Source organism: Diabrotica virgifera, chromosome 1, assembly GCF_917563875.1.
Source record: "Diabrotica virgifera virgifera chromosome 1, PGI_DIABVI_V3a".
Taxonomy (NCBI): domain Eukaryota; kingdom Metazoa; phylum Arthropoda; class Insecta; order Coleoptera; family Chrysomelidae; genus Diabrotica; species Diabrotica virgifera.
In genome coordinates this window covers 64,339,055-64,365,967 of record NC_065443.1, presented here as the reverse complement: position 1 = coordinate 64,365,967, position 26,913 = coordinate 64,339,055, and the positions used below count along the sequence as shown (strand labels likewise).

The 26,913-nt window shown below is 33.8% G+C and overlaps 1 protein-coding gene across 1 annotated transcript in view; it reads left to right on the top strand.

Annotated features, from left to right (window-relative positions):
- Positions 1-771: 771 nt before the first annotated feature.
- Positions 772-26,913, top strand: part of LOC126891095 (retinol dehydrogenase 12-like) — a 58,142-nt gene continuing 32,000 nt past the window's right edge. Inside the window, exon 1 of the mRNA XM_050660303.1 lies at positions 772-1,032. Coding sequence (XP_050516260.1) covers positions 882-1,032 — 151 coding nt within the window. The 5' untranslated portion in view covers positions 772-881. The remainder of the gene's footprint in view (positions 1,033-26,913) is intronic.

Sequence of the window (26,913 nt, the reverse complement as noted above, 5' to 3'; positions counted from 1 at the left end):
CTTGTGTACTTCGCAGTTGAAATAAGAAAGTTAATTAGATCTTCAGAAAAACGGAAGATCTGACAACAATGTAATTATCACTATAATATCGGCCGCATTAAAAAACCCTTACCCACCAAAATCTATAAAAATCGTGCAAGCCGTTTCCGAGATAATTAAGGTTTCCATACATAAAACTTACTCTGTATAAGTAGTCGTGAACGCATATTCTTGGCTGATATGCGGATAACTTTGGTAGCCCAGGGTTTGCGATGTTTTGGCTTAATTGTAATTAAAGGAAAGGCCCTATTGAAGATACAGACAAGCTTATCTAAAAAATCACTGAAATTATTGTCCACAGCCATAGAAGGAAAATGCCACTCAGAAGTTAAGCGTAAATTATGGAATTTTCGAAAATTCCGAGCGGGAAAAATCCTACCTAAATCCACTCCTCGTATTTCGAAGAGGGTTTGCTGAAGATGGTAAACTTCGTATAGGTATCATGATCAGATAGTCCCGTATTAGTAATAAGAGCAGACGTCAAGGGGTGAAAAATCTGAGATAATATAATAATTATGGTAGATGTAGCTTTTGGTAATCCTTGTAGGAGAATTATATTTTGCATAATCGTGAAGCTCTCTTAAAGCTTTTTATTTTTTAGAAATTGTTTAATGTAATTATAAAAACCTCTTAGAAACTTTTGGCGATCCCACCTCTGATAGTTCCAAAATCAAAAATTAAGTAATTAATACCGTTATCGTTATATTACTTACATAGGTACTATTATTTATTATGTTCTAAAAATTATCGTGAATGTTTTGAGTCAAGGAAATCAGAGTCAAGGAAAACTTAATAAATATTATAATATTGATACTGCGTCTATTTGTACTTTTACTACCAACATGACACTACTTTTTGTGTTGGGTTGTATAGTCGGCATTTTACTTATTTACTTTGCAGCTGTCTTGTTTTATATACACTGTGAACATATTACCTGCACAAGTGATGTTTGTTTGGTAGGAAAAACGGCATTGGTTACCGGTGGAAGTAAAGGTATGTTTAATTTTTTTATTCTATCATTTTCTATTAGAGTAATGTTTGCTTTGAAAGTTTTCTTCATCTTATCCCTGTAACATATGCAATTGAAAACTTCTTCTTCTTCTTTAGGTACTGTGTCCCTATTCAGACGTTGGCCGTCATCATGTTTACGAGTTCTTGAAAACTTTCCCTATTGGCTGCTTATCGAAATAATTCTTCTACTGTGGAACCATATAATTGTCTAATATTATGCAACCATGAAAGTTTCTTTCGACCAATCCATCTCTTTCTCTCCACTTTTCCTTGTATTATGAGCCTAACTAGATGGTATTTAGATTCCCCAATTATATGGCCGAAGTATCCTGTTTTTCTCCTTTTTACGATTTTTATGGGCAACAGTTCTGAATTTATTATTTGAAGAACATCTTCATTGGAAGTGTGTGAATCCCACGATATAATTTGGATTCGTTGATAGCACCACAATTCGAATGCTTCTAATTTGTTTAGCATTGTGGTTTTAACGTCCATATTTCACAACCATACAATAAGATAGACCACACATAGCATTTCAGGAGTTTCTTGCGAATATTGATCGACAGATTTCTATTACATAGAACTGTATTCCAGGTCATAAAAGTCTTAAGTACGTGATATTTCGATCGTGGTTATTATCTCTTCATCAGAGTCAGAATTTACATCTAACCAGTTGCCAAGGTATTTAAAATGGTTTACCCGTTCTATCGTCTCTCCATTAAGAGAAAGCAGACATTGATCCATATCAAACTTTCCAACTGCCATCCACTTTGTCTTCGAAATATTGATTTTACGGCCTCTCCGATAACTTGCTTCACTTACTACATTTACTAATGTCTGGAGATCTTGTAAATTTTCTGCAAGAATGGCTGTATCGTCAGCGTATCTGATTTTGTTGATTACTTCTCCGCCCAGTCTTACTCTCTCTTCCATCCAAAGCCTCTCTAAAGATTTCTTCAGAGTATAGATTAAAAATACTGGGTGAGAAAACACTACGACTATCTCCAACTTGAATAGAGACTACTTGATTGCAATATAAGTATTTTAGACTTGCCGTCATACTTTCAACATGTAAACAAGTCACATCCACAGCTCAGATGTTACCTGGGGCAGATTAGCCAAATATTTTAAACATCCTAGCTTAATGTAGCATTTCAAACCAATGTTTCCTTGACGGACTACTTTTACTGGGCTTTGACCCACATATTTTTGTTAAACAATATCTTGGTGGTTAACACGTACATTGCCCGTACTCACTGATGATGACTGGTAAACCAGTCGAAAACTAGTTATGTGATTTTGATGTGGCCCTTTTCAGGGATTTTAAATATACCTTTTATACAGGATTTTACTGTTTTTTGTATTATATGGTATACAGCCAACTACAGGAAAACTTTTTCCTTGTGGATTTTTTATTTTAGGAGTCTTATATCATAGTGGTCAAGTCCTGATGCCCGCAGGCAATCGAAAAGTGTATCGTGTTGTACTCAGTCGAATGCATTCTCTCTCAAAGAGTGTCTCTCTAGTTCTAGGTCTGGATCCCGCGTATGAAAAAAAAGTTGATTAATAGCAAGCTGAAAATTTGTTAATAGCTTAAGGGTGTCTACTCGGACAAACTTTGATATATGAGAACACTGGAACAGGGGAAGTTTTAATTGTGGAACAGGTTAAAAATTTGGAACGGTCAGACCACGAAAACGGCACATGTATTTTGTCCGACAGAACAGACTTAAACTCTCCGAACAGAGATTAAACTCTTATGCAAAAATCAGACTGCTATTTATCACCAAATGGGCGTTTTAATGAGTGGAACATGTAGAATATGTCAAATGACAAGAATTATGACAGGTGATAAATAGCAGTCTGATTTTTGCATGAAAGTTTGATCTCTGTTCGGAGAGTTTAAGTCTATTCTGTCGGACAAAATAAATGTGCCGTTTTCGTGGTCTGACCGTTCCAAATTTTTAACCTGTTTCACAATTAAAACTGCCCCTGTTCCAGTGTTCCCATATATCAAAGTTTATCCGACTAAACACCCTTAAGCTATTAACAAATTTTCAGCTTGCTATTAATCAACTTTTTTTTCATACGCGGGATCCAGACCTATTCCTAGACCATCTCTAAATCCAAATTGCTTATTACTCATTCTACTCTTCTTCTTCTTTAAGTACCGTGCCCAAGTTTTTAGGCGTGGGTAGCTTCCGTAACAATTTGCCGATATCGTTCTCGAACTTGTGCGGCATGTAACAATAGATCTGCTGATAAGCCAGTCCATTGACGAAGGTTTCGGAGCCATGAATATTTCTTTCGACCAATTCCTCTTTTTCCGTCGATCTTTCCATTGAGTATTAACTGCAGCATCCTGTATCTGCTACCTCTCATTATATGCCCCAGATATTCAAGTTTTCTCTTTTTTATCATCTTCATTAAGTCACCTTCGCCTTGACCTACTCTGTTTAAGACTTCTGTGTTTGAAATGCGTTGAACCCAAGATATTTTGAGCATTCTACGATACGACCACATCTCAAAGGCTTCTAATTTATTCATCATGTTAACCTTCATGATCCAGGTTTCACATCCATATAGTAATACAGGATACACATAACATTTTAGGAACTTGATTCTTAGTTGTAAGTTCATCTGAGAGTTGCTCAGAATAGATCTAAGTTTCATAAATGCTCCTCTTGCAATTTCTATACGAGTTTTAATTTCTTCATTCGGATTTAGTGTTTCGTTTATCCAACATCCTAGGTATTTAAAATGGTTAACTTTTGTTATTGGTTCATCACTGACAATTGGTATATTCTACTCGGTTTTGTATAATTCGTAAAAGTATTTTAATACGTGACTCATTAAATTGATTGGTCTAAAATCGCTGCAATTTTTGGGCTTGCTTTTCTTTTAATAATGATATAAACAGTGACTCCAACCAATTATCTGATATTTTTCCTTCATTGTAAATTTGGTTAAAGAAAGTGGTTAAGTAGGTAATATTTTCCTCATTCAAAAGTTTAAGTAGCTCAGCAGGGATTTAATCTGGTCCAAGTGCTTTATTGTTTTGGCTTGCTGTATTGCTTTCTGACTTCCGATTTCAGTATACTGGAACCTCTGTCTAACTGGTTGGCACAGGTAGTAATCATTCCCTTTGCCTTATCGCTATGCGGGGTCGGCTTCTCTAATTGTATTTCTCCACACAATTATATCTTGGGTCATATCAATATTAATCCTCTTTACCAATATGTCCTGCCTAATCGTCTTCCCCCAGGTCTTCTTTGGTCTTCCTCTCCTACTCCTTCCAGGAATCTGCACTTCAGCAATTCTTCGTATTGGATGATTAACGTCTCGACGTTCAACATGACCAAACCATCTTAACCTATGTTCTCTTATGTTGGCATGAATTGGTGCCCCACCTAGACTTCCCCTAATGTACTCATTTCTAATTTTATCCTTTTTTGTCACTCTTTTCACTTTTTTTTTGTCTTCTTTTTCACTGACCAACATTCAGTTCCGTACATCATAGCCGGTCTTATGGCTGTTTTATAGAATTTTCCCTTCAGCTTCATTGGAATTTTTCTGTCACACAACACACTACCCGCTTCCTTCCACTTTATTCGCCCTTATTCTACTGCATGCATCTCCAATACTCTGTAATACCGCTCCTAGGTACTAAAGTAACGTTTACACGTATCCAGTAACTGGCGCCAGTCTCACTGGAATGCCAGTGGCATGAAAAATAGACCACCTTTCTATTCGAGACAGCGCTGGCAGCCAGCGCTGGACTGGCGCCAAAAAGTGTTTACATGATGCCACTACCATGCCAGCGCTGTCGTGTCAGTGCGACTGGCGCCAGTTACTGGATACGTATAAACGCGCCTTTAAAACTATTGATTTTCACAATAATTTCACCATTTAAAGATATCATTTTATTTGTGGTAGCTCCATCTTTAAATGAACATTCCAAACTCTCTGCTTTTGTCCTGCTAAGTTTTAAACCTTTTTTCTCCAGAGCTTGTCTGCACTGTTCCAGTTTTTGTTTTAAGTCTCTTTCACTATTTTTTATTAACACTACATCATCAGCATACATTAAGCACCATCGAATGCTACCCTGTAGTTTCGCTGTTATCTGGTCCAAAGCTAATGAGAATAAATAAGGACTAAGAACGGAGCCTCGGTGCAATCCTACTTTCACATGAAATTTATCAGTCTCTCCCACACCTGTCCTAACACTAATCGTTACTCCCTCATACATATCTCGCACATTCCTTACCTATTCACCAGGAACTCCTTTCTTATTGAGTTCCCACCACAGAATCTCTAGAGGAACTCTATCATGTGCCTTCTTAAGATCAGTAAATACCATATGAGTGTGTTTCTTTATTCCTATATTTTTCAATTAGTTACCTTATAATGAAAATTGCATCTGTTGTTTTTCTGCCCTGCATAAAGCCAAATCGATTATCGGATATTTTGGTTTCTTCACGTATTCGTCTATCAATTACTCTATCCCATATTTTCATGGTGTGGTTAAGTTGTCACAGGTAGTATGTTGAGCATTTTCTCCAGAAACATCACCAAAAAGGTCATTGATGTATCTCTCCCATTCTTTGCACTGTTGTTCGTGAGCGCAAATTTTTCCGTCTGCGGTTTCAAGTACGTGAGCATTTTTCTTTTTTCTACATCCGGAGGTATATTTAAGTTTCTTGTGGAGGTTGAAACTGTCATGTTTTTTTGGAAGTCTTCTATTTCTTTACCTGAATTCTCGAGCTTGATTTTTTAGCTTGTTTAATTTTTCTTCACATAAGTTTTTTTAACGGAACTGGTTCGAGTCGCAGCGAATAAGGTTATGATTGCCAATATGATTCGATACGGATAGGAACCAGAAGTAGAATGTTGATTTCACGGTATTTGATAATATTTCTATTTTTGTATTTCCGTCGAACTGCCATCAGGTTTGAATTTCTTGTGTCATTCACTAATTTTTTGCCAATATTGTAAGTGTTTTTAAAGACTCTTACGTCCTCTAAAATCGACTTTTGTATATCGTACCAACATTCGTTGATGGTTCTGTTTTAATTTGGTATATTCGCTATTCTGTGCATTTTACTATTTATCTGCTGTGATTATATATTTAGTCCAGGGTAATAAGGATTTTCTCAGGACACTCAAAGATCCAGGTAGCTGACTACTTTTTTAGCTATTGTAGACCTATAGGAAGAAAACCTACCTGTTTCCTGCCTAGAGTTCGCGTCCGTTTTTTAATTGTTAACAATTTAGTGCAAAAATCGCGATTTTTTCGATTTTTTGCACCCTATTCAAAAGCTAAACAATTGACATAAAACTACAAAATTTAATTTTTTAGAACATTGACAAACCTTCAAAATACCGATTTTTTAAAGTTAAAAAGTTAATTTGTTGCTTCACAAATTACAAAATAAATGAAAATCGATATTTCTTAATAACTTTTACTAAATTTAACTTAGAATTTTTTCACCAAAGTTGGTTATTTTGGTACTTAACAAACACTCAAAATTTGAGACCGATCCATTAATTAGTTTAAAAGTTATTCTCTTTGTTTATCCCACAGACATTTATTTTACCATAACATAAGACAGAAAATAATAAATATTGGGTAATTCTGAGTATGCCAAACGAAAGTAGAAGACTAATAGTATCAAAATGTATTAAAAAAAAGATGAAAAAATTAATCAATATAATCAAAAATCCTAATGCCAAATTTTTGAAATTTTGTAGTTTATAAACATTTAGAATAACTTGACAAATATTGTCCGTAGGAAAAATCTTTTTATATATTCGAAAAGCTAGTATTTTATCACGAATTTTCATATAAAAAAATTTAGCCTGGGTTCATTAGGGACAAAGTTAGCCATTTGTTTTTTTTAATTCACAGCTAATTTTTTTATAATAATTAAGGAATTTCATTGATGCCATTATAAATAATGGGATTTGTATTTTTTGTTAAAAAATTTGCATAAACCTTCACAGCACCCTCTACGATTCTTCAAAATTGAAGTTCAAACGGTTACTAGGGGGAACCTACGAATCCACCGAGTTAAAATACCGAAAAAGCAATTTCAAACTAATACAATTTTCTGTATCTCCGGATCATCTCAATGGATTTTCATCTTTCTTTTTTTAATTTGTATGTAATTTCTACGTACATTACAAATATGCAATTTGTTTATAAATTTATTAATTAATAATCAGTCTAATTTGTTTAAACAATTCTTGAAAAAATATTTTTTTACAAAAATCTATTTTTTAATCATAGTATCATTAATGATCATACAAAGTGTTGAAGTTCATTTTAATAAATAAATTATTTTTATTAGAAAATTATTTATTGAAGATAATTTATTTATTAAAGTATAACTTAACTTTTTCTATGATTAATAATGATAGTCTGATTAAAAACATGGATTTTTGGGGGGAAATTATTTATTCAAAAATTGTTTAAACAAATTAGATTGTTTATTAATTAATAAATGTCAAATTGCAAATAGACAAATTACATATTTGTAATGTACAGAAAAATTACATACAAATTAAAAAAAAAAAGATCAAAATATATTCAGTAGATCCCGAGATATAGAAAATGATAGTAGTTTTAAGTTGCCTTTTTTAGTTTTTGAACTCGTGCATTTGTCGGCTCCCAGCTCCCCCTTCACTTACCACGACTAGTCACCAACTGAACAACATTTTTAGAAATTCGTGTAGAATACCAACTTTTCGAATATGTAAAATGATTTTTTCTACGAACAATATTTTTAAAGTTGTTCTAAATGTTTATAAACTACAAAATTTCAAAAATTTGGCATTACTATTTTTGACTATATTAGATAATTTTTTATCTTTTTTTTAATACATTTTGATAGTATCACTTTTCTCCTTTCATTTGACATACGCAGAATTGCCTTATCTTCATTATTTTCTGTCTTATGTTATTGCAAAGTAAAGGTCTCTGGGATAAACAAATAGAATAACTTTTAAACTAATTAATGGATCAGTCTCAAATTTTAAGGGTTTGTTAAGTACCCCAATACACAACTTTAGGTGAAACTCTAAAGTTCTAAAGTAGTTTTAGTAAAAGTTATTAACAAATACCGATTTTCACTTATTTTGCAGTTTGCGTAGCAGCAAATTAACTTTTTAACTTTCAAATATCGGCATTTTGAAGGTTTTTCAATGTTATAAAAAATTAAATTTTGTAGGTCTACAACTAAAAAAGTAGTCAAACCACCTGGATCTTTGAGTGTCCCGAACATGGTCGATTTCCAGCTTATTACCCTGGTCTAATTATGTTCACAGATTTTATCGAGTGATGTCTAATTCACGGTCAAGTGAACGAAAATATTTAGTATTCACAGAAGAGAGACTCATTTTCTTTATGCACATTCGCCTGTTCCATATGAATTCATGATTAAAAATAGCTCCATCGTAGTTTAGTCTTCAGGAAACCCCAGAAAAGTCCTTAGAAAACTGAAGTGTGATAACTCACGTGCGATAGAACATGTGCACAGGTGCTGCTAGAGTGACCTAAGAATTATCATGTTTTTATGAATGCTTCACATTTATTATTTATTAGCATAGCTACAGTTCCGCCTTATCTTTAGAAAACTACTGAACAGTGGTAGATCTATGGGGACGAATAAGGGAATTCCTCCTGTAACACGGTCCAGAAGTAAAGAAAAAATTATTAACACATAAAAAAATCATTAGCTGACATGGAACTTACACTACACATAGACAAATTCAGCCCAATAAACTCGGTAGTTAGCAAAATTAAGGCAAATTATTGGATATATGTTATTCTATGTCTTTTGTTTAGTTTGGGTTTATCTATTTTATGTCTTGGTTGGTGTTTTATGAAAAGTCTCCCACCACAAGGCATATATTCCGCCATTGCTAATAAAACGCCTTCAGAAAACTAAGGAATTAAGGAACAACCACAACAAGCACTGCTAGAGCAGCACAAGGCATCTCACGTCTATAAAATTCTAGGGTCTATTTCCCGGCTTTATGTTAAAAATTTTTAATCATGGAAGGAGATGTTGAACACTGTTGTACATTTTATAAAATTGTATTCTACGTAGGCCGGTGTGCTTGGCGATAAGGTAAATTCGGAATCGAAACCTATCACAATAAAAACACCGGTTTTTAAAAGACCTATCGTTATCGATAATCGTTAAAGATAAAAAGTGTACTTGTGTGAAATTAAAAATAGTCTTTAAAGTGTAAGTATATAATAATATTTATATTAGTGCTGAGGATAACATCTAATAATTTAATTTAAAATGGCCAGTGGCGGAACAATCCGAAAGGAAACCAATAGAAGGAACGAATATAGTAGCGACGAAGAATCTAAGAATAAAAAATATAAAGGGGATGATTTGTATTTTGAAAAGAGTAATATGACGAGACTAACACCGAATAAAACCAAGGATACAAATGAAGAGATGATAATAATGATGCGGGAAGTTATGTGGAAAAATGATGAAATGATGGCAGAAATAAGAACCATACGGAAAGACCAAAAGGAAACGATGGAATACATTAAAGAGCTAAAAGAAAAAAACAAAAAATTGGAAGAAGGTTTGAAAATGGCAAACAAAAGAATAGAACAATTGGAAAAAGATAGACGGAGAAATAATATAGTATTAAAGGGCCTAACACTGGATCCTAACGACGGAAAACCAGTAAAGGAGTCAGTAGAACACTTCATAGGAAGAAATCTGAAATTACAAGTCAAACTGAGAGGAGCGGTGAAGATCGGAGACCAAATCTTTGTAGCAGAAATGGAAAACCTAACGGATAAGCTAAGTGTACTAAAAAACAAAGGAAAACTGAAGAATCTACAGGGACAAAAGGTGTATATAGAATCAGATTTAACAAGAAAGGAAAGGGAAATACAAGCAAAAATTAGGAAAATGGCAAAAGAAGAAAAAGACAAAGGTAATACTACGAAGATAGGATATATGAAACTGAAGATTAATGGGAAGGAGTAAAAATGGGACCATAATAATGAGAAAATTATACAAATTCACAGAAACGTCGGGGAAAGGACCCCAAAAAAGTAATAGAAAATATTGAGACCGGACACACAACAATGACGACCAAGGCAATGAATGGGAAAAGCGATAGGGAAAAAGATGATGCACAGGTAAACAAGGATAAAAATAAAAAGAAGGGGAAAGCTAGATTGCAGAAAAAAGGAGAGATAAAAATGGGAACATGGAATGTGAGAAGCATCAATGGAAAAGAGGAAGAACTGGTAGAAGAAATGATAAAACAAAAAATAAAAATACTAGGAATAACGGAAACGAAGATGAAAGGAAAAGGTCTTAAGAAAATACACAAAGGATATTGGTTGCTTTGGGTAGGAGCGGATACAAAAGAGAGAGCAAAAGAAGGAGTCGGGATAATAATTTCACCGAATAGACTACAACAAGTTATAGAAGAAACTTATGTTAACCAGAGAATATTATCGGTGAAAATGAAACTGATGGACGAAGAAATATGGACAATAATAACAGCCTACGGCGTAAATGAAGATGCAAGAAAGGAAGAGAAAGATACATTTTTCGAGGAGCTCCAAATGCAAATTGATAATGGGGAAGAAAACATAATTGTAATGGGAGATCTAAACGGTAGAGTCGGAAACAACAACAGCGGAATAGAGGAGTGCATGGGAAAATAAGGAGAAGAAATACTAAACAGAAATGGTGAAAGAATAATAGAAATATGTATGGAGAACAAACTAGTTATAACAAATACAAAATTTAAACATAAAGAAGTACACAAATACACGAGAGTACAAGACAGCAGAAGCGAAAAATCAATCATAGATTACTTTTTGGTAAGCAGCAACAAATGGAAAAGAGTACAGGATACGAAAGTGAAAAGAGGCTCAGACATTGGCAGTGACCACCATCTAGTAATAATGAGAATGAGAACAACAGAAGAAAAAGAAGAAAAGAGAAGAAAGGTAGTAAATGAAAAAATAAAAAGTTACAAATTAAAAGAGAAAAGATATAAGAAGAAGTTTCAAGAAAAATTAGACAATACCCTGAAAGGTAGGGCAAAAATACAAATATAGAAGAAAAATGGGAATATCTAAAAACCAGCATAATCAAAGCAGCTGAGGAAACTTGTGGGAAAGCAAAAATAGCAAATACTAACATGAGGAGAACGGAATGGTGGACGGAAGAAATACGAGAAAAAATAAAGAATGAAAAAGACAAATGGAAGAGATACCTAAGCACAAAACACCCAGAAGATTACGAGGCATATAAAGAAAAAAGGAAAGAGGTTAAAATAGCGGTGAAAGCAGGAAAGGAAAGGTCATGGGAGAGATTTGGACAAAAAATGACAAAAAATTATAGGAAAAACCAAAAACTCTTCTACGGCGCATTAAAACAACTCAGACAAAAGAAAGAGAAAAAATGCCGAACATAAAAGACAAAAATGGAAACGTACTAACAGAAGAAAAACAAATAATGGAAAGATGGAGAGAACATTTTAAAGAGCTAACTCATGCAGACACGGACAACACAGGGGAGATACAAGAAAGAAATGAAGAACAACAAGTGGAATCCATAACAAGAGAGGAATTAGAGAAAGCGATAGAAAGAGTAAAATTGGGCAAAGCACCAGGCAAGGATCATATCACCCCGGAAATGATAAAATTCATGGGGACAGAGGGAATGGATAGCATGAAAGAACTAATGAATGATATCATAAATAGAGCAGAATTACCAAAGGACTGGAAGAAAGACATTATACTACCAATACACAAAAAGGGAGACAAGAGAAACTGTAATAATTACCGAGGTATCACCATATCAAGTATCCCTGGGAAGGTTTTCGCAAGAATAATAGAGACAAGAATAAAAACCCAAATAGAAACAACTATGGAAGACACACAGTGTGGATTCAGGAAGGACAGAAGCACGCAAGACCTAATATTCACATTAAGACAAGAAAGTGAGAAGGTAATCAAGAAGAATAGAGAGATACATATGTGCTTCATTGACCTGGAAAAGGTGTTTGACAGAATCCGAAGAAAGGACGTATGGAAGACACTAAAAGAAAGGGAAGTCGACAGACACATAATAGAAGTAATAAAGGATATGTACAAAAATAATACAAATACAATAAGAACCAATAACGAGGAATCCAGAGAATTTACTACAAGTCAAGGCGTCAAACAGGGATGCGTGCTGAGTCCACTGCTATTCTCAGTGGTACTGGATGAAGCGATAAAGGAAGCCAAGAGAAGAATGAAAAAACTAACATTAGGATACTGGCAAATGAAACGGACTCAACTATCGGAGCTACTATTTGCAGACGACATGGTATTGATAGCAGAAACCAGAGAAGACTTACAGAACAATCTTGAAATTCTAGAAGAAGAACTATCAAACATAAATATGAAAATTAATACAGAGAAAACAAAAACAATGATAATTTCAAATACGAGGAATACACACGCAATATAATTAGACGGAATATTGGAAGCAAGTGGAATATTTTAAATACCTAGGAGTAATAATCGAAGCAAATGGTAAACAAGACATGGAAATAAACGAGAGAATGGGACGAACAGGAAGCTTATTTAACGCTATGAAAACAACATTTTTGGGGAAAAAAGAGATACCGGAGAAAGTAAGAACGGCAGTCGTTAAATCAGTAGTTAGACCAACAATCATGTATAGCAGCGAGACATGGACATTGACGGGGAGACAAAAATCCAGAGTCAATGCTATGGAAATGAGATTCCTGAGGAAAATAGCAAACAGAAAGAGGACAGACAAAATACGAAACGAAACAATTAGACAAAACCTAAAACTGGAACCAATCAATGAAAAAATAGTGGAGGGACAACTAAGATGGTTCGGGCACGTGTGTAGAATGTCGAACGAGAGGCTTACAAAACGAGTGTTCGAAACGAGAGTGCAGGGGAAAAACAAAAGAGGAAGACCAAGAGTTATGTGGGTAGATGAAATCAGGAAAGAACTCGAGAAGAAGGGATTGACATTGGAAAGTGCAAGAAACCTAACGCAATATCGGAAAGCATGGAGACTACAATGCCAAACTCAACTCCACCAGCCTTACACCTAAAGGTAGAAAGGCTTAGGACTAAGTAAGTAAGTAAGTATTCTACGTAATCACTGAATTGTCCTTCACATTACATTTCGAACATTTGTACTAATGGTAGTGGCATTTTCTGGCCGCTGATCACAGTTTAAAGAAGAAGAATAAGAAAAAAGAAGATATTAGGCTTCTTGACACGTGACGTGCGCACATCACTGTTTTTTTCTGTGCGCGGCTGATCACACGCGTGTTCGAAATAATTTTATGAAAATTGTTAAAAAGCGTTTAAAATGCCAAAAAGGTCATCAAAGAGTGATTGTTTATCAAGAGTTGCAACAGAAATTGGTAAAGTTGAGAGAGGAAATGGATGAAAAGGACTCAGGTATTTATATGATATTTTTTTTTATTTTCTTATGGTGGTTAAATTAAATTTAGCGTGAATAAATAGAGCTATATTTATTAATTATTTACAAAATGACAATTTTAATCAAATTCAAACATGGAGTCTTTTATTTTGTTGTTATCAATATATTTTTCTGTTGCCATAGTACCTGTTTTTCGTCATCTTCCTGTTCGAATATAAAACAGGCACTATGTTGCCGGACTGCACTGGTTTTCCTATTAATGTTTATTTCGTAGAAAATGGGTTAACATAAATGACATGCAAAAAGGTCACATTTTGCAAAGAAAAATTATATTGTTTGTCTCAATAAGGGTGCCTTAAGGTAGCCCAAAGTAATACAGACTAAATAATTAAGGATATAACAATAAATCAGAGGGTACTTTTAAGTTGCTCAGAAAATCTTTATGATTATTTGACCTGCATCTATTATTTCTCAGAGGCACTTTATAGTAGCCCAGAAGTATAGAATGGAATATATTTTTATTTAACTAATTTTACACATTTTACTTCGAATTTACATCACAAGAATACTTGTGTTTGGCTTGTCTTCAAAGAATAATACTATGGGAGCGGGTATTTTTTAATAGCCCAGAAAATTTTTTAAGATTTATTTGAGATGCTCCTATTTCTCAGAGGTATTTTATAATAGCCCAGAAATTTAAAATAGAATACATAATATTTATTTAAATATTTTTTTGTACATTTTACCTTGATTTCACTTTTCAAGCGTAGCAAGTTTACTTACACTAAATTTTTGTTTGGGTTTGTCAAAATATAAAAAATAATATTATAGAAACCATTGTGGAGGTGCATAGCCCGTCAGTTTCACTAAATAATACAGAAAATGAGATCCAATGCAATTTGAGCATAATTGAAGATTTTGCAACAACCAGCTACCAGCAACCTGCTACAACCAGCAGTACTTATTGAGGAGTCGCAACAGCAGACAGAAGATTTTTTCATTGGAGAGGTACCTACACAAAAAGAATCTATTTCTCTAAATATGATTAACTTTGGGGAAGACCCATTAAAAACTAACCTTAATGCTTCTGAAATGTTGCCAGATGTAACAAAAAGGCTAAACTATTCTCTTTCCAAAGGCTTAGACAAAAGTATTGTGGGTAAACTTACAGAAAAATTCTTAACTGCTACAAACTGCGAAAGACTTTGCCCATCTCAGTTGAATTCTGAGATTTTATCTGCCATAAAAGATAAAAATAAAATTAGGGAAGATTTGCAAAACTTGCAAACTATGCAAACAATTTTAGCTGCAAGTATTATGTCCCTTTATAAAGAGGTCGAATTAGGATTAAACGAAAAAAAGAATATCGAAACAATTACCAATTCCATAAACTTCAATATAGAAGTCTTTTATAAGATGTCCTTGCACAGAAAATTTTTGCTCAGTTCTTCATTAAATTTAAAATTTAAAAAATTATTAGACGAGCAACCTATAGATAAATATTTATTTGGGGACAATTTGATTGAAATGTTGAAAGAAAGCAAAGATACAAGATCAGCACCTTTTGAAGTCAGCTCTATAATGAAGCCCCAAAAAGCCACTTTTTTCCGAAGACCGCGCCACAACGCCAAGCTGTTTTTTCCACTCAACATCCAACAAGAGTTCTTCCAGAATCTAACAACTTCAATCAGCAGAGTTTAAACTTCAATCCAGCCTCGAACAGACCAAAATTTCGACAAAGCCAGTACCCAAATCATCCTCAACCAACATCGAGATACAAACAGTCGAGCAGACAACAGCACCAAAACCCAACCAGAACAACCAGGAGGTCATAATAAAGGTAAATAAAAAATCAGCAGGAAATGTGGCTAATTATTTTAAAAACCGGAAAAAGATTACCTCAGACAACAAAGTTTTAAGTTGGGTCCAAAGTTTTAATATTTTATTTAAAACAACACCGTCTCAAGAGAGAGCACCAAAAGTTTTTCATAGACCCAAATGAGTCGTATGATTTAGCTATAAAGCAATTACTTGATAAGGGAGCTATTTCTCCTTCTTCACATACAAGAGAGCAATTCCTTTCTTCATATTTTCTAGTGCCCAAAAAAAAAACGAAAGTCATAGATTTGTTTTAAATTTAAAACAGTTAAATTTTTTTATAGAAGCCCCACATTTTAAGTTCGAAGTCTATAAGTCAGTTCTCAAGCTCATTTTCAAGGGTTGTGTTATGGCAAAACAAAAGTAGATTTACAAGATGCCTATTTTGCTATTCCTCTTCATGAAAATAAAAAAAAAAATTTAAAATTTGAGTACAAAAATACTCTATATCATTTCAACAGCTTACCATTTGGTTTGAATATCTCGCCTTTTATATTTACGAAAACCTTAAAACCAGCCTTAAACAATCTAAGAACAAGAGGCTTTACTTCTGTCATTTTTTAGATGACACTTTACTGATTTCAAAATCATATTTAGAATTTAAATAAAATATTGTTGAAACTTGTTCTATGTTTTTCCGCCTGGGATTTACTATAAATAAAGAAAAAAAGTATACTTTCACCCACACAAATTATAACTTTTCTTGGTTTTACGTTTGATTCTAATAAAATGATATATTTTTCACCTACTGACAAAAAAGAAAAAATAATTAATAGTATTCGGACCATCAAAAATAAAAGTACATATATGATGAGATCATTTGCAGCTTTAATCGGTCAGTTGGTAGCAGTTTGTCCTTCAGTTAAATATGGAAAATTATATTTAAAAAATTTAGAAAAAGAAAAGTGGCTTGCTCTTTCTAAAACTAATAGTTTTAACAAAAAAAATGACCATACCTAAATACTTGTAAAACGATTTCAATTGGTGGTTACATAACCTACCAATTAGTAAACAAAATATAAAAGAATCTAATTATGTACTTGAAATATTTTGTGTCTTTTAGCATGGGGAGCATGCTGTAATGATAATAAAACTCATGGTTTTTGGAGTTATGAACAGCGAGAACTACATATAAATGTACTTGAGTTATTGGCAGCATATAATGACTTGAAATACTTTTCCAAGGAATATAGGAATTGTAATATTTTGCTAAGAATAGATAACACAACAGCTGTATCTTGTATTAACAAGATGGGGAGTGTGCAATACTCTAATCTTAACATCATTTGCAGAGAAATTTGGCAATACTGTGAAAATAGGAATTTAAAAATATTTGCATGTTATATCAGTACAAAAGAAAATATTATTGCTGATTCAGAGTCCAGATCTTTGAAAATAGGAACAGAGTATTCTTTAAGTGATAATTGTGTTAATATAATTATTAAGCAGCTTCATATTCCAGAAATCGATTTGTTTGCCGCATATCTTAACAAAAAATGTGCAAGGTATGTATCTTGGAAACCTGACCCCGAATCGGAGAAAGTTGATGCCTTCACTCTAAATTGGCATGGATTAAAATTTTATGCTTTTTCACTCCACCTTTTGCTATTATTCCAAGAGTTTTAGAAAAAAAATCATATGTAACAAAGCAGTAGGAGTTGTGGCAGTAGCAGAATGGCCAAATCAGCCTTGGTAACCAACCTTTAATAAACTGATATCAGGCAAAAAGATAATTTTAGGACCTGATAAAAATTTTATTTTGAACCCTTTTAGGCTTCCATATCCGGGACACCAACATCTTACCCTGAATATCGCATGTTTGTCAGGCAATATTTTTTAAGAAAAGGTATTCCTGAGCATTCCATCGCAATTATGATTGCATCTATTACAACAAAAACACTAAATTTATATGATACAGTTTTCAAGAGATGGTATAGAAAAAATATGGACCCTTTTGCTTATGAATTATCAAATATTATTAATTTTATTAAATATATCGTAGATCAGGATTATACATATAGCTCTATAAACATTCAATAGATATACCAGAAAATCATAAAAACATGTTTAAAAAATTTTACAAAGGTATATATAATCTCAAACCTTCATTGCCCAAATATCAATTTACTTGGGACCTTCAACCAGTATTATTTTATTTAGAAACATTATTTCTTCTCACAGGTCTTTCTTTGAAAGAACTTACTTACAAACTTGTAATGTTGATTGCTCTGACTACAGCTCACAGGTTGCAAACCCTATCCCTAATAAAAATTCAAAATATTTTCATGGATCAAGATAAAATTACGATTTTGATACCAGATAGGATAAAGACTTCTTCGAAAAATAAAAATCAACCTATTTTAAGATTTCTCTATTTTAAAGAAAAACCACAGTCGTGTGTAGTATCGACTTTATGTCACTATTTAGAGATTTCTAAAAACATTCGTCCTCAATCAGAGGACAAGTTGTTTATAACAATAAAAAACCATATAAAGCAGCATCTACGCAGACTTTGAGTAGATGGCTAAAAGATGTTTTAAAATTATGTAACATAGACACCAATATTTTTAAAGGGTATAGTGTTAGACAAGCATCTACGTCAGCAGGAGCTAGGGCTGGATTAAATATAGAAACTATTAGAGAGACGGCGGGATGGACAGAAAATTGTCAAGTATTTAATATTTTTTATAATAAACCTTTAGCAAAAGATTACGGACTCTTTGCAAAAACTATATTGTCTGTTTAGTCCATGTATGCTTCTGCGTTTGTTTATTGTTTGTTATACGTTTGTAACTATATGTTCATGTTATTATTATTACATAAGAAGATTAATTTTATTATTATTTACAAACATTACTCTTAATTGTTCTAATATATTCTCTCTTTTTTTTTGTAAAGTTCCTAATAAAAAAAAATGTAAAGTATCGATTTTTGGATTGCAATGTAGTTTTGTTTAATTATCGCACAATATTGCTTAATCTTTCAACAGCCTACCATTAGTACAAATGTTCGAAATGTAATGTGAAGGACAATTAATTGATTGGTTGACTTACCTGTTAAGGAAGGACAATCATAATTGTCCTATCTTACATTTCGAACATTTGTACGCTCCCTCCCTTTGATTCTTTCGAACCCACCCGTTTTTGTGCGATCAAAATAAAAAAAAACAGTGATGTGCGCACGTCACGTGTCAAGAAGCCTAATATCTTCTTTTTTCTTATTCTTCTTCTTTAAACTGTGATCAGAGGCAGGAAAATGCCACTACCATTAGTACAAATGTTCGAAATGTAAGATAGGACAATTATGATTGTCCTTCCTTAACAGATAAGTCAACCAATCAATTAATTTATTTATCATAAATTTAACATAAAAATAAATAGCTTTAAATTTCCCATCCTTTGTATCAACAATTGATATCGTTTAAAGCTAGAACATAAAATCATTTTCGTGTAATTCCATAATTAGTAATGAGTAAACAACTACCATTAATTAAGTCAAAAACATTGTAGTATATCGATACTATACGGGTAAAAAAATTAATTGAATACAAAAATAAATGTCAATTCAGCATCTATAGATACAAAATAAGCTTTCAATAGAAAAACAATAAAAACAATTACTGTTTAAATTTAAATATGATTGTGTGAATTCGATATATCGATATATCGATACTAATACAGTAATGAGCTCGCTAATAATCAGCAAAATAAGATAAGGTGGAAAACATAATACGCTATGAGATAAAAAGAGATGAAACTAGCAGAGATGGTAAAATCTCGGTAGAAACCTATGATATAATTTAAATTACATTACCACTATCGAGAGTTTCCACCTTTAGATGTTAGCTTAAAGCTGCTTGACATGGCTCAAGTGACTTAATCAACTCACTTGAATTCAAGTGAATTGAACGCTTTTTGAATGTCTAAATCTCCAATTCATCTGACTTGATTCATTGCACTTGAAAGAATCGTCATGAAAATGCTTAAACTTTTTCGTTTAAGTCGACAAATTCAAGATGGCCGGCACTAGATGGACGGAGGAAAAATCGTTGCAATTTGTTTTAATATATGAAAAATATCCATGTTTGTGGAACAGAAAAAGTTTTGATTATAGAAATAGAGATTTGCGGGCAAGTGCTCCTATGAAAATTATTAAAGAAATGCGTGAAAACGGAATTTCCATGACTATGGTGAATGTTAAAAATCGTATAAAAAGTATTCGAACAAACTATCCTCCGGAAGCTAGAACAATTAAAAAGAGTACAAAAAGCGGTTCAGGAACACAAGATATATATTATGTAGCCTCCGACCATGTGCATGCATAGGATCTTTTTTATTTCAAATTTAATATAGAACATTTTTGTATAAAAGGTTGTTCATGCTAAACCGCATAGTTTTAGAAATATTGACGAAAAACGTAAAAACCTACGAATTTACCGATTTCTCCCCCATCTCCCCCACCCCCAAACCCGACGCTCAAAATGGTGTGACTTTTTTCTCAACATTATGTGGACCGTATAGAACAATTTGGTGTAGGAGGATAACTAATTTCTCAGTTGGTCTGTGCCCATTGAAGTGGCAAGTACCTAGCATTTTCGAGCAGGAAACCCTTTGATGTTGCCCTTTGAGCATGTGTTCTATTATATCTAATAACATCGACTTGTAGTCACCATGTTTTGTTAAAATAACATATTTAAACCATATATTATGGGGTTACCACTTTTAACAGTGTGCTAGTTTCAAACTACTCAGCAGAATGTAAGTATTCCCACAAGTTTTTTCATTCTAACAGTCACAATTTTAACCTTTTTGCTTTAGTGTAACGTGGAAATACTTCATTCTAGGCATTGGAAAATGTTGTGAATTAGAACGAAAATGTTTTGCAATCCATTTGGATGACTTTTTAGATAGTTTTTTAATAAACGATTTTATACCAGAATACAAGTTGAAGTTTTTACTTCTGTATGAGTTTGTTAAACTATGGTATACAGCCAACTATTGGGTCTTTTCCCATTGATTTTGATAACTTTCACTTTGGATGTCTGGGTTTGGGTCTAGTTATACCATACTACTGTTAATTTTTTATAATCTTCTGGTTCCTGATCTCTTAATTCTTGTAATAACCTTGCCGATATCCCTATGGTAGGGGAGCAAAGTATGCTAAATGTGCAGTCACTCGAGCGTTATAGAGAACTATTGGGATGTGAAGAGTAGGTCCTAAAACCAAAAAAAAAAAGAATGTGTGTGTACTTTGTACGCACGTAAGAAGTTATTCTTCTATTATATAATTTCAACGAAGTAAATATACTTAACAGGTTATTCGTATTTTATTTAAATATTAAACTAACTTTCCTATCTACCACTTTCAAAAATTTTTATTAAAACAACCAAAAATTAAAAAAAAGTATGAATCGTCCAGGATTGGAACCCGCAACCTTCCAATCATTGGCCCAACGCTCTACCAACTACGCCACCGAGCTTCTTTAAGTGACACGTAAGTTTCGGATATAATTACACAACACGGTGACAAATAGACATATAAAAATGTTATACCTACATACACAATATTTTACTATCTTACTACAGAGAAAGACAAATCCAAAAATTATAATAAATAGGTAATACATTTACTAAAAACACTAATATATTCTTTTAATGACTAAATGACTTATTTGCGCTGATACAGATACATACATACCTATCTTGAAAGAATAGCAACGAACTATTACTGTCTGTGTGCGCATGCGCGCAGATTTATGAAATTTTACTCTCAATCGCGCCTAAAGAAGAATAACTTCAAAAAAGTTAAGTAAAGTTCTCCATTTTAGTGGGGACTCTCCATTTTTAATTTAATTTTCCATTTCCAACAATCGCTTTTTAAGATTATAGCGCCATCTATCCATAATTAGAAAAATGTCTCGAATAAAAATTACTTATTTTTACGTAAGGAATCCAAATCTTCAATAAAAAATGGGGGCTCCCATTTAAGATTTTAATGTAACCCCCCACCCCACCCCCGTGGAGGTCTTGTTTGGTGCCTATCGATAGATTTTTGAAAAATATTGAATAAGTATATTTTTCATTTTTTCGATTTGTTGTTCATTTCGCGAAATATCGCGGGATTCGTATTTAAAATTTTAAATTTACACCCCACCCCTCTCCGTGGGAAGTCGTGTTTGGTATCATTCGATAGATTTTTGAAAAATATTGAGCACATATTTTTTAGTGTTTCGATCTGTCATTCATTTCGCGAAATATTCGCTTTTTTCTTGTGAAACTTTGAGACTCATCCATTTCCATAGGCCCCGCTCAAATCGTCAGATTTTTAAAATATACACTGTTTTGCGTATTCTTAACTTACCTTATCTTAATATGACGATTTCGAGTTTTTCTAAAGATATATTTTTTGACGCGCTCGAATAACTGCAAAAATCCCCGCTTGGGCTCCGCTACCACTAGTTCACTTCTATGTTTAATCCATTCTCTACATCAGAATCTTCTTTTGCGTCGCACAGTTTTACAATATATTTTTTTAATTCAGTAGCAGTACATAGAACTGCATTTAAAATACCTCGATGAATCTCTGTTGGCGCCATTTTTTTACTGACATTTTTTCATGTTTAATGAAACATGTTAACTTTTGCGTTCAATTCACTTGACTTAAAGTGAGTTGATCAAGTCACTTGACCCATGTCAACGCAGCCAAACAGCTAGTTGACTTCAGTCATAAATTGTACGTATGACGTTCTTCCTAACCTAGTTTTATTAGGTTATGTGTGTCTCCTTCTTCTTTGGTTTATTGGCCTCCATATACTTGGGTATTTGGCAAGGTCATCGTCTCGGAATAAAGGAAAAATACCTTATTCACCTACAATTTTGAGTTGATACGGGACAAATAAAACAAAGGTAAAAACATTTCTCGCTTTACGTTTCTATTGCGATTTGACGTTTGTTTGTGTCAGCATCCGTACGGCTTGCAAATTGTAGAAGCCTCGGAGGTGTAACCAGAGAAGGTTCCCATTGTTTTCATTCTGGTGTGGTGTAGAATAGCATTATGTTGTTTTATATGCCATTAGAGTGAAAACTTAGTCTTTTTGCTAGCAGTTGCCGCTAGGGCATCTATGCCATTTCGTTCGCTGCAATCCGGGACTGCACGCTGGGGTTTGTTTTGGTTGGATCAGGGAGAGCAGCATATGTGCCTCCTGATGAGAGACTAATAAGTTTCGAAACCGGTAGGGGTGCTTGCGGCACTCTCTGATTGGACTAGAATATGGTTCGGCTGTGTTTTCGTTTTGCAACGAAATTGAAAATGGTTATTCATTTTTAATTTATATTTACTCTGTGTGGAGTATGAAGGGAACCATGCTCGTTAGAACTTTACCGCGCTGAGCAGATGGGACGTGAATTGTAAATTGTAGAATTCCCTCATCTTCCTTAGTCTCAGCATCCGTATGGCTTGCAAATTGGAGAAGGTTCCCATAAGGGTTCCCATAAGAGTTCCAATAAGAGAAGGTTCCCATTGTTTTCATTCTGGTGGGGTGTAGAATAGCATTATGTTGTTTTATATGCCATTAGAGGAGTGAAAACTTAGTCTTTTTGCTAGCAGTTGCCGCTAGGGCATTTATGCCATTTCGTTCGTTGCAATCCGGGACTGCACGCTGGGGTTTATTTTGGTTGGATCAGGGAGAGCAGCATATGTGCCTCCTGATGAGAGACTAATAAGTTTCGAAACCGGTAGGGGTGCTGGCAGCACTCTCTGATTGGACTAGAATATGGTGCGGCTGTGTTTTCGTTTTGCAACGAAATTGAAAATGGTTATTCATTTTTAATTTACATTTACTCTGTGTGGAGTATGAAGGGAACCATTCTCGTTGAAACTTTACCGCGCTGAGCAGATGGGACGTGAGTTGTAAATTGTAGAATTCCCTCATCTTCCTTAATCTCAGCATCCGTATGGCTTGCAAATTGTAGAAGCCTCGGAGGTGTAACCAGGTTCGAAGGTAACGAAGGTTCCCATTGTTTTCATTCTGGTGGGTGTAGAATAGCATTATGTTGTTTTATATGCCATTAGAGTGAAAACTTAGTCCTGATATATTCTTGTTTGGGTATTCCAACTGACTTAAAAAATACTTTATTAAATGTACCAAAAGTGGTGTCCTTAATCAATGAGAATACAATAAACTTTAACTTAGTTCTCGTAAATATTATAGCCCCAGTATACGTTGGGCCAACTAGTTGGGCCAATGCGTTTGGTCAATATGTACAGGACCACTTGACGGATATTTAGAATTGACGACCAGCGTTGGTCTACAAACCGAATATTGTCGGTTTTTCGTGTACATATCAAAGGTTTTTTACGTGATCTGCCAAACAGTATTTAATGACGATTGGTGATTCACACGTTGGTGGTTGAGTTATTTGTTTTCTCACGTACTGTTTTAATATTTTATATAAACAGTCTACACATTCATAATCAGAGTACACCCACTATGAAAAGCTAATGCAGACTAGGAACTCCACCAACCTGTAATCACTGTTCTTACTTGGCCCAACTTATTAGTGATGAGCGAGACAGGTCTTGGTCTTGGTCTTGCAGCAAGACCAAGACCAAGACCAAGACCAAGACCGCCTTTGGTTTGCAAGACCAAGACCAAGACCAGGTATTCAAGACCAAGACCAAGACCAGGTATTCCAGACCAAGACCAAGACCAGGACCGAACCCTGCAAGACTACGCAAGACCAAGACCAACCTGCAAGACTCTTGCACTTTTTTGCGAAATTGGTTTTTTTATTATTTAACTTTATTTTTTTAGTTCAATAATATCTTCTGACATTGTAATAAACCTTAAACAAGATCGAATTTTTAAAATACATAATATTTTGGTTATATTTTTAAGTCGTTTTGATTAAGTCAAACGGTTTGCATTTTCTCAACCTTCGAAGTGTCCAGAAGGCAAGTTTTCAAACGGCGACAGTTCAAGGACAATTGAAATGACTTGTAAGGCAAAAAAATGTAATTATAGATAGGGTAATCCATTTAAAAAAATGCCATTAAAAACGGTTTTTATGTAACAGGTCGTTAAATTTAAAATGAATACCAAAAAATATCATAATAGATTTTAAAAGGGGATTCGCAATGCTGTGAAAGCATTGTGGCCTGAATAAAAAATAACTGGTTGTCGATTGTAATGTGTCAAGCTTGGTATCGCAAAATCCAAAGCTTAGGTTCAGTTTCTGAATATAATGACAAAAATTCCGAATTGGGAAATTTTTAAAATTATTTTTTGAAAAATAAATAACCATTTTCAATGTCGTTGCAACACGAAACTACAGCCGCGCGATATTCTAGTCCAATCAGAGAGTGCCGCAAGCGCCCCTACCGGTTTCGAAACTTATTAGTCTCTCATCAGGAGGCACATATGTTGCTCTCCCCGATCCAACCAAAACAAACCCCGGCGTGCAGTCACGGATCGCAACGAACGAAATGGCATAGATGTCCTAGCGGCAACTGCTATCAAAAGTCTAAGTTTTCAGTCTAATGGCATATAAAGCAACATAATGCTACTCTACATCCCACCAGAACGAAAACAATGGGAACATTCTCTGGTTACACCTCCGAGGCTTCTACAAGTTGCAAGCCATACGGATGCCGAGACTAAGGAAGATGAGGGAATTTTACAATATATAATTCACGTCCCATCGGCTCAGCGCGGTAAAGTTCCAACGAGAATAGTTCCCTTTGTACTCCAAACAGAGTAAACATGTAAATCAAAAATGAATAACCATTTTCAATGTCGTTGCAACACGAAACTACAGCCGCGCGATATTCTAGTCCAATCAGAGAGTGCCGCAAGAACCCCTACCGGTTTCGAAACTTATTAGTCTCTCATCACCGTTGCGATCCGTGACTGCACGCCGGGGTTTGTTTTGGTTGGATCGGGGAGAGCAACATATGTGCCTCCTGATGAGAGACTAATAAGTTTCGAAACCGGTAGGGGTGCTTGCGGCACTCTCTGATTGGACTAGAATATCGCGCGGCTGTAGTTTCGTGTTGCAACGACATTGAAAATGGTTATTCATTTTTGATTTACATGTTTACTCTAATTGGAGTACGAAGGGAACTATTCTCGTTGGAACTTTACCGCGCTGAGCAGATGGGACGTGAATTATATATTGTAAAATTCCCTCATCTTCCTTAGTCTCGACATCCGTATGGCTTGCAAATTGTAGAAGCCTCGGAGGTGTAACCAGAGAATGTTCCCATTGTTTTCGTTCTGGTGGGATGTAGAGTAGCATTATGTTGCTTTATATGATATTAGACTGAAAACTTAGACGAATTATTTTTTGGATTAATTTTTACAATCAACGAAAGTTGGAAGTTGAATTATTTGTGAAAATCCCGGATGACAAACGCGTAAAGAATTTTACTGATTTCATAGTTGAAAATTATTTGGAAGAATCTAGGTTTTCCCCAGAAAGGGCCAGTACTACAAATAGTATGTGCCGCACTTGAAATGCATGCGAATCATTTCAGTGTGTTTTAAATTCTAGTTTTTACTAGCCACATCCGAATATTTTCAAATTTTTAAATGTCATAATGGGTATTCAATTAAAAATATGTGAAAATAAAAAGTGCGAATAACTCGTGGTACGAGAGCAATGTAGTTTAAATAAAATTAAAAAACTGCAAGATAACAAATTACAGAATTAAGCGTTTATAACTCCCCATTAGGTTTAGTTATTATGTTATAGTATTAGGTCTAGAAATAGGTATGGTAAATATGTGTGTATTTACTAAAAATTATGTTTTAGTTAGTTTACAAAAAAAGTTAATTATATTAAATAAAGAAAAAAATATTTGATTTTTGTGTTTTCTTAAAAAAATTTAATTTCTTATGTTCTTAAATTTGACCCTCGTAAAATTAAATACTACAGTGTTCGAGTGAAAGCCATATTTGTTTCTAATTGGAACTTAAAAGCTAAAAATATTAAAATTTTTTTGAGTGATACTGGATTCTTCGGAAAATGATTTTCTTTAGTTTTTCTGTTTTCAGTTATTCTCTATTATGAACAGTTTCCGAGATATCGAGCTTTGTCACACTATACAGCCACCCTGTATATGCAGAATGTTTACTAAGTTATGTGTACAAACTTTATAGGTTAAACGTTAAACTGAAAATAATTTTTTTTTAATGAGAAATCAGTGTTCACGTTCGATACATCATTTCAATAGGAATTTTACATCTGGTTAAAATTGAAGGTTTTTTAAATTTTTTCTCCACTTAAAAAACACAGTTTTGCTTTTGCCTTGTATATAAGTATGTATAATTAAATAAAGCGAGTATTTCCTCCAAATAAAATAAAATGTAACTAATAACTTTTTCTTTTTTTTTTTCTTTTTTTTTCACTTTTTTTTCACTTTTTTTTTCTTTTATATCATATGCTATTGAATGTATAAAAAGCAGGTTGTGTCTCAATTCAAATTAAAATTGAAATTTGAAAATAAACCT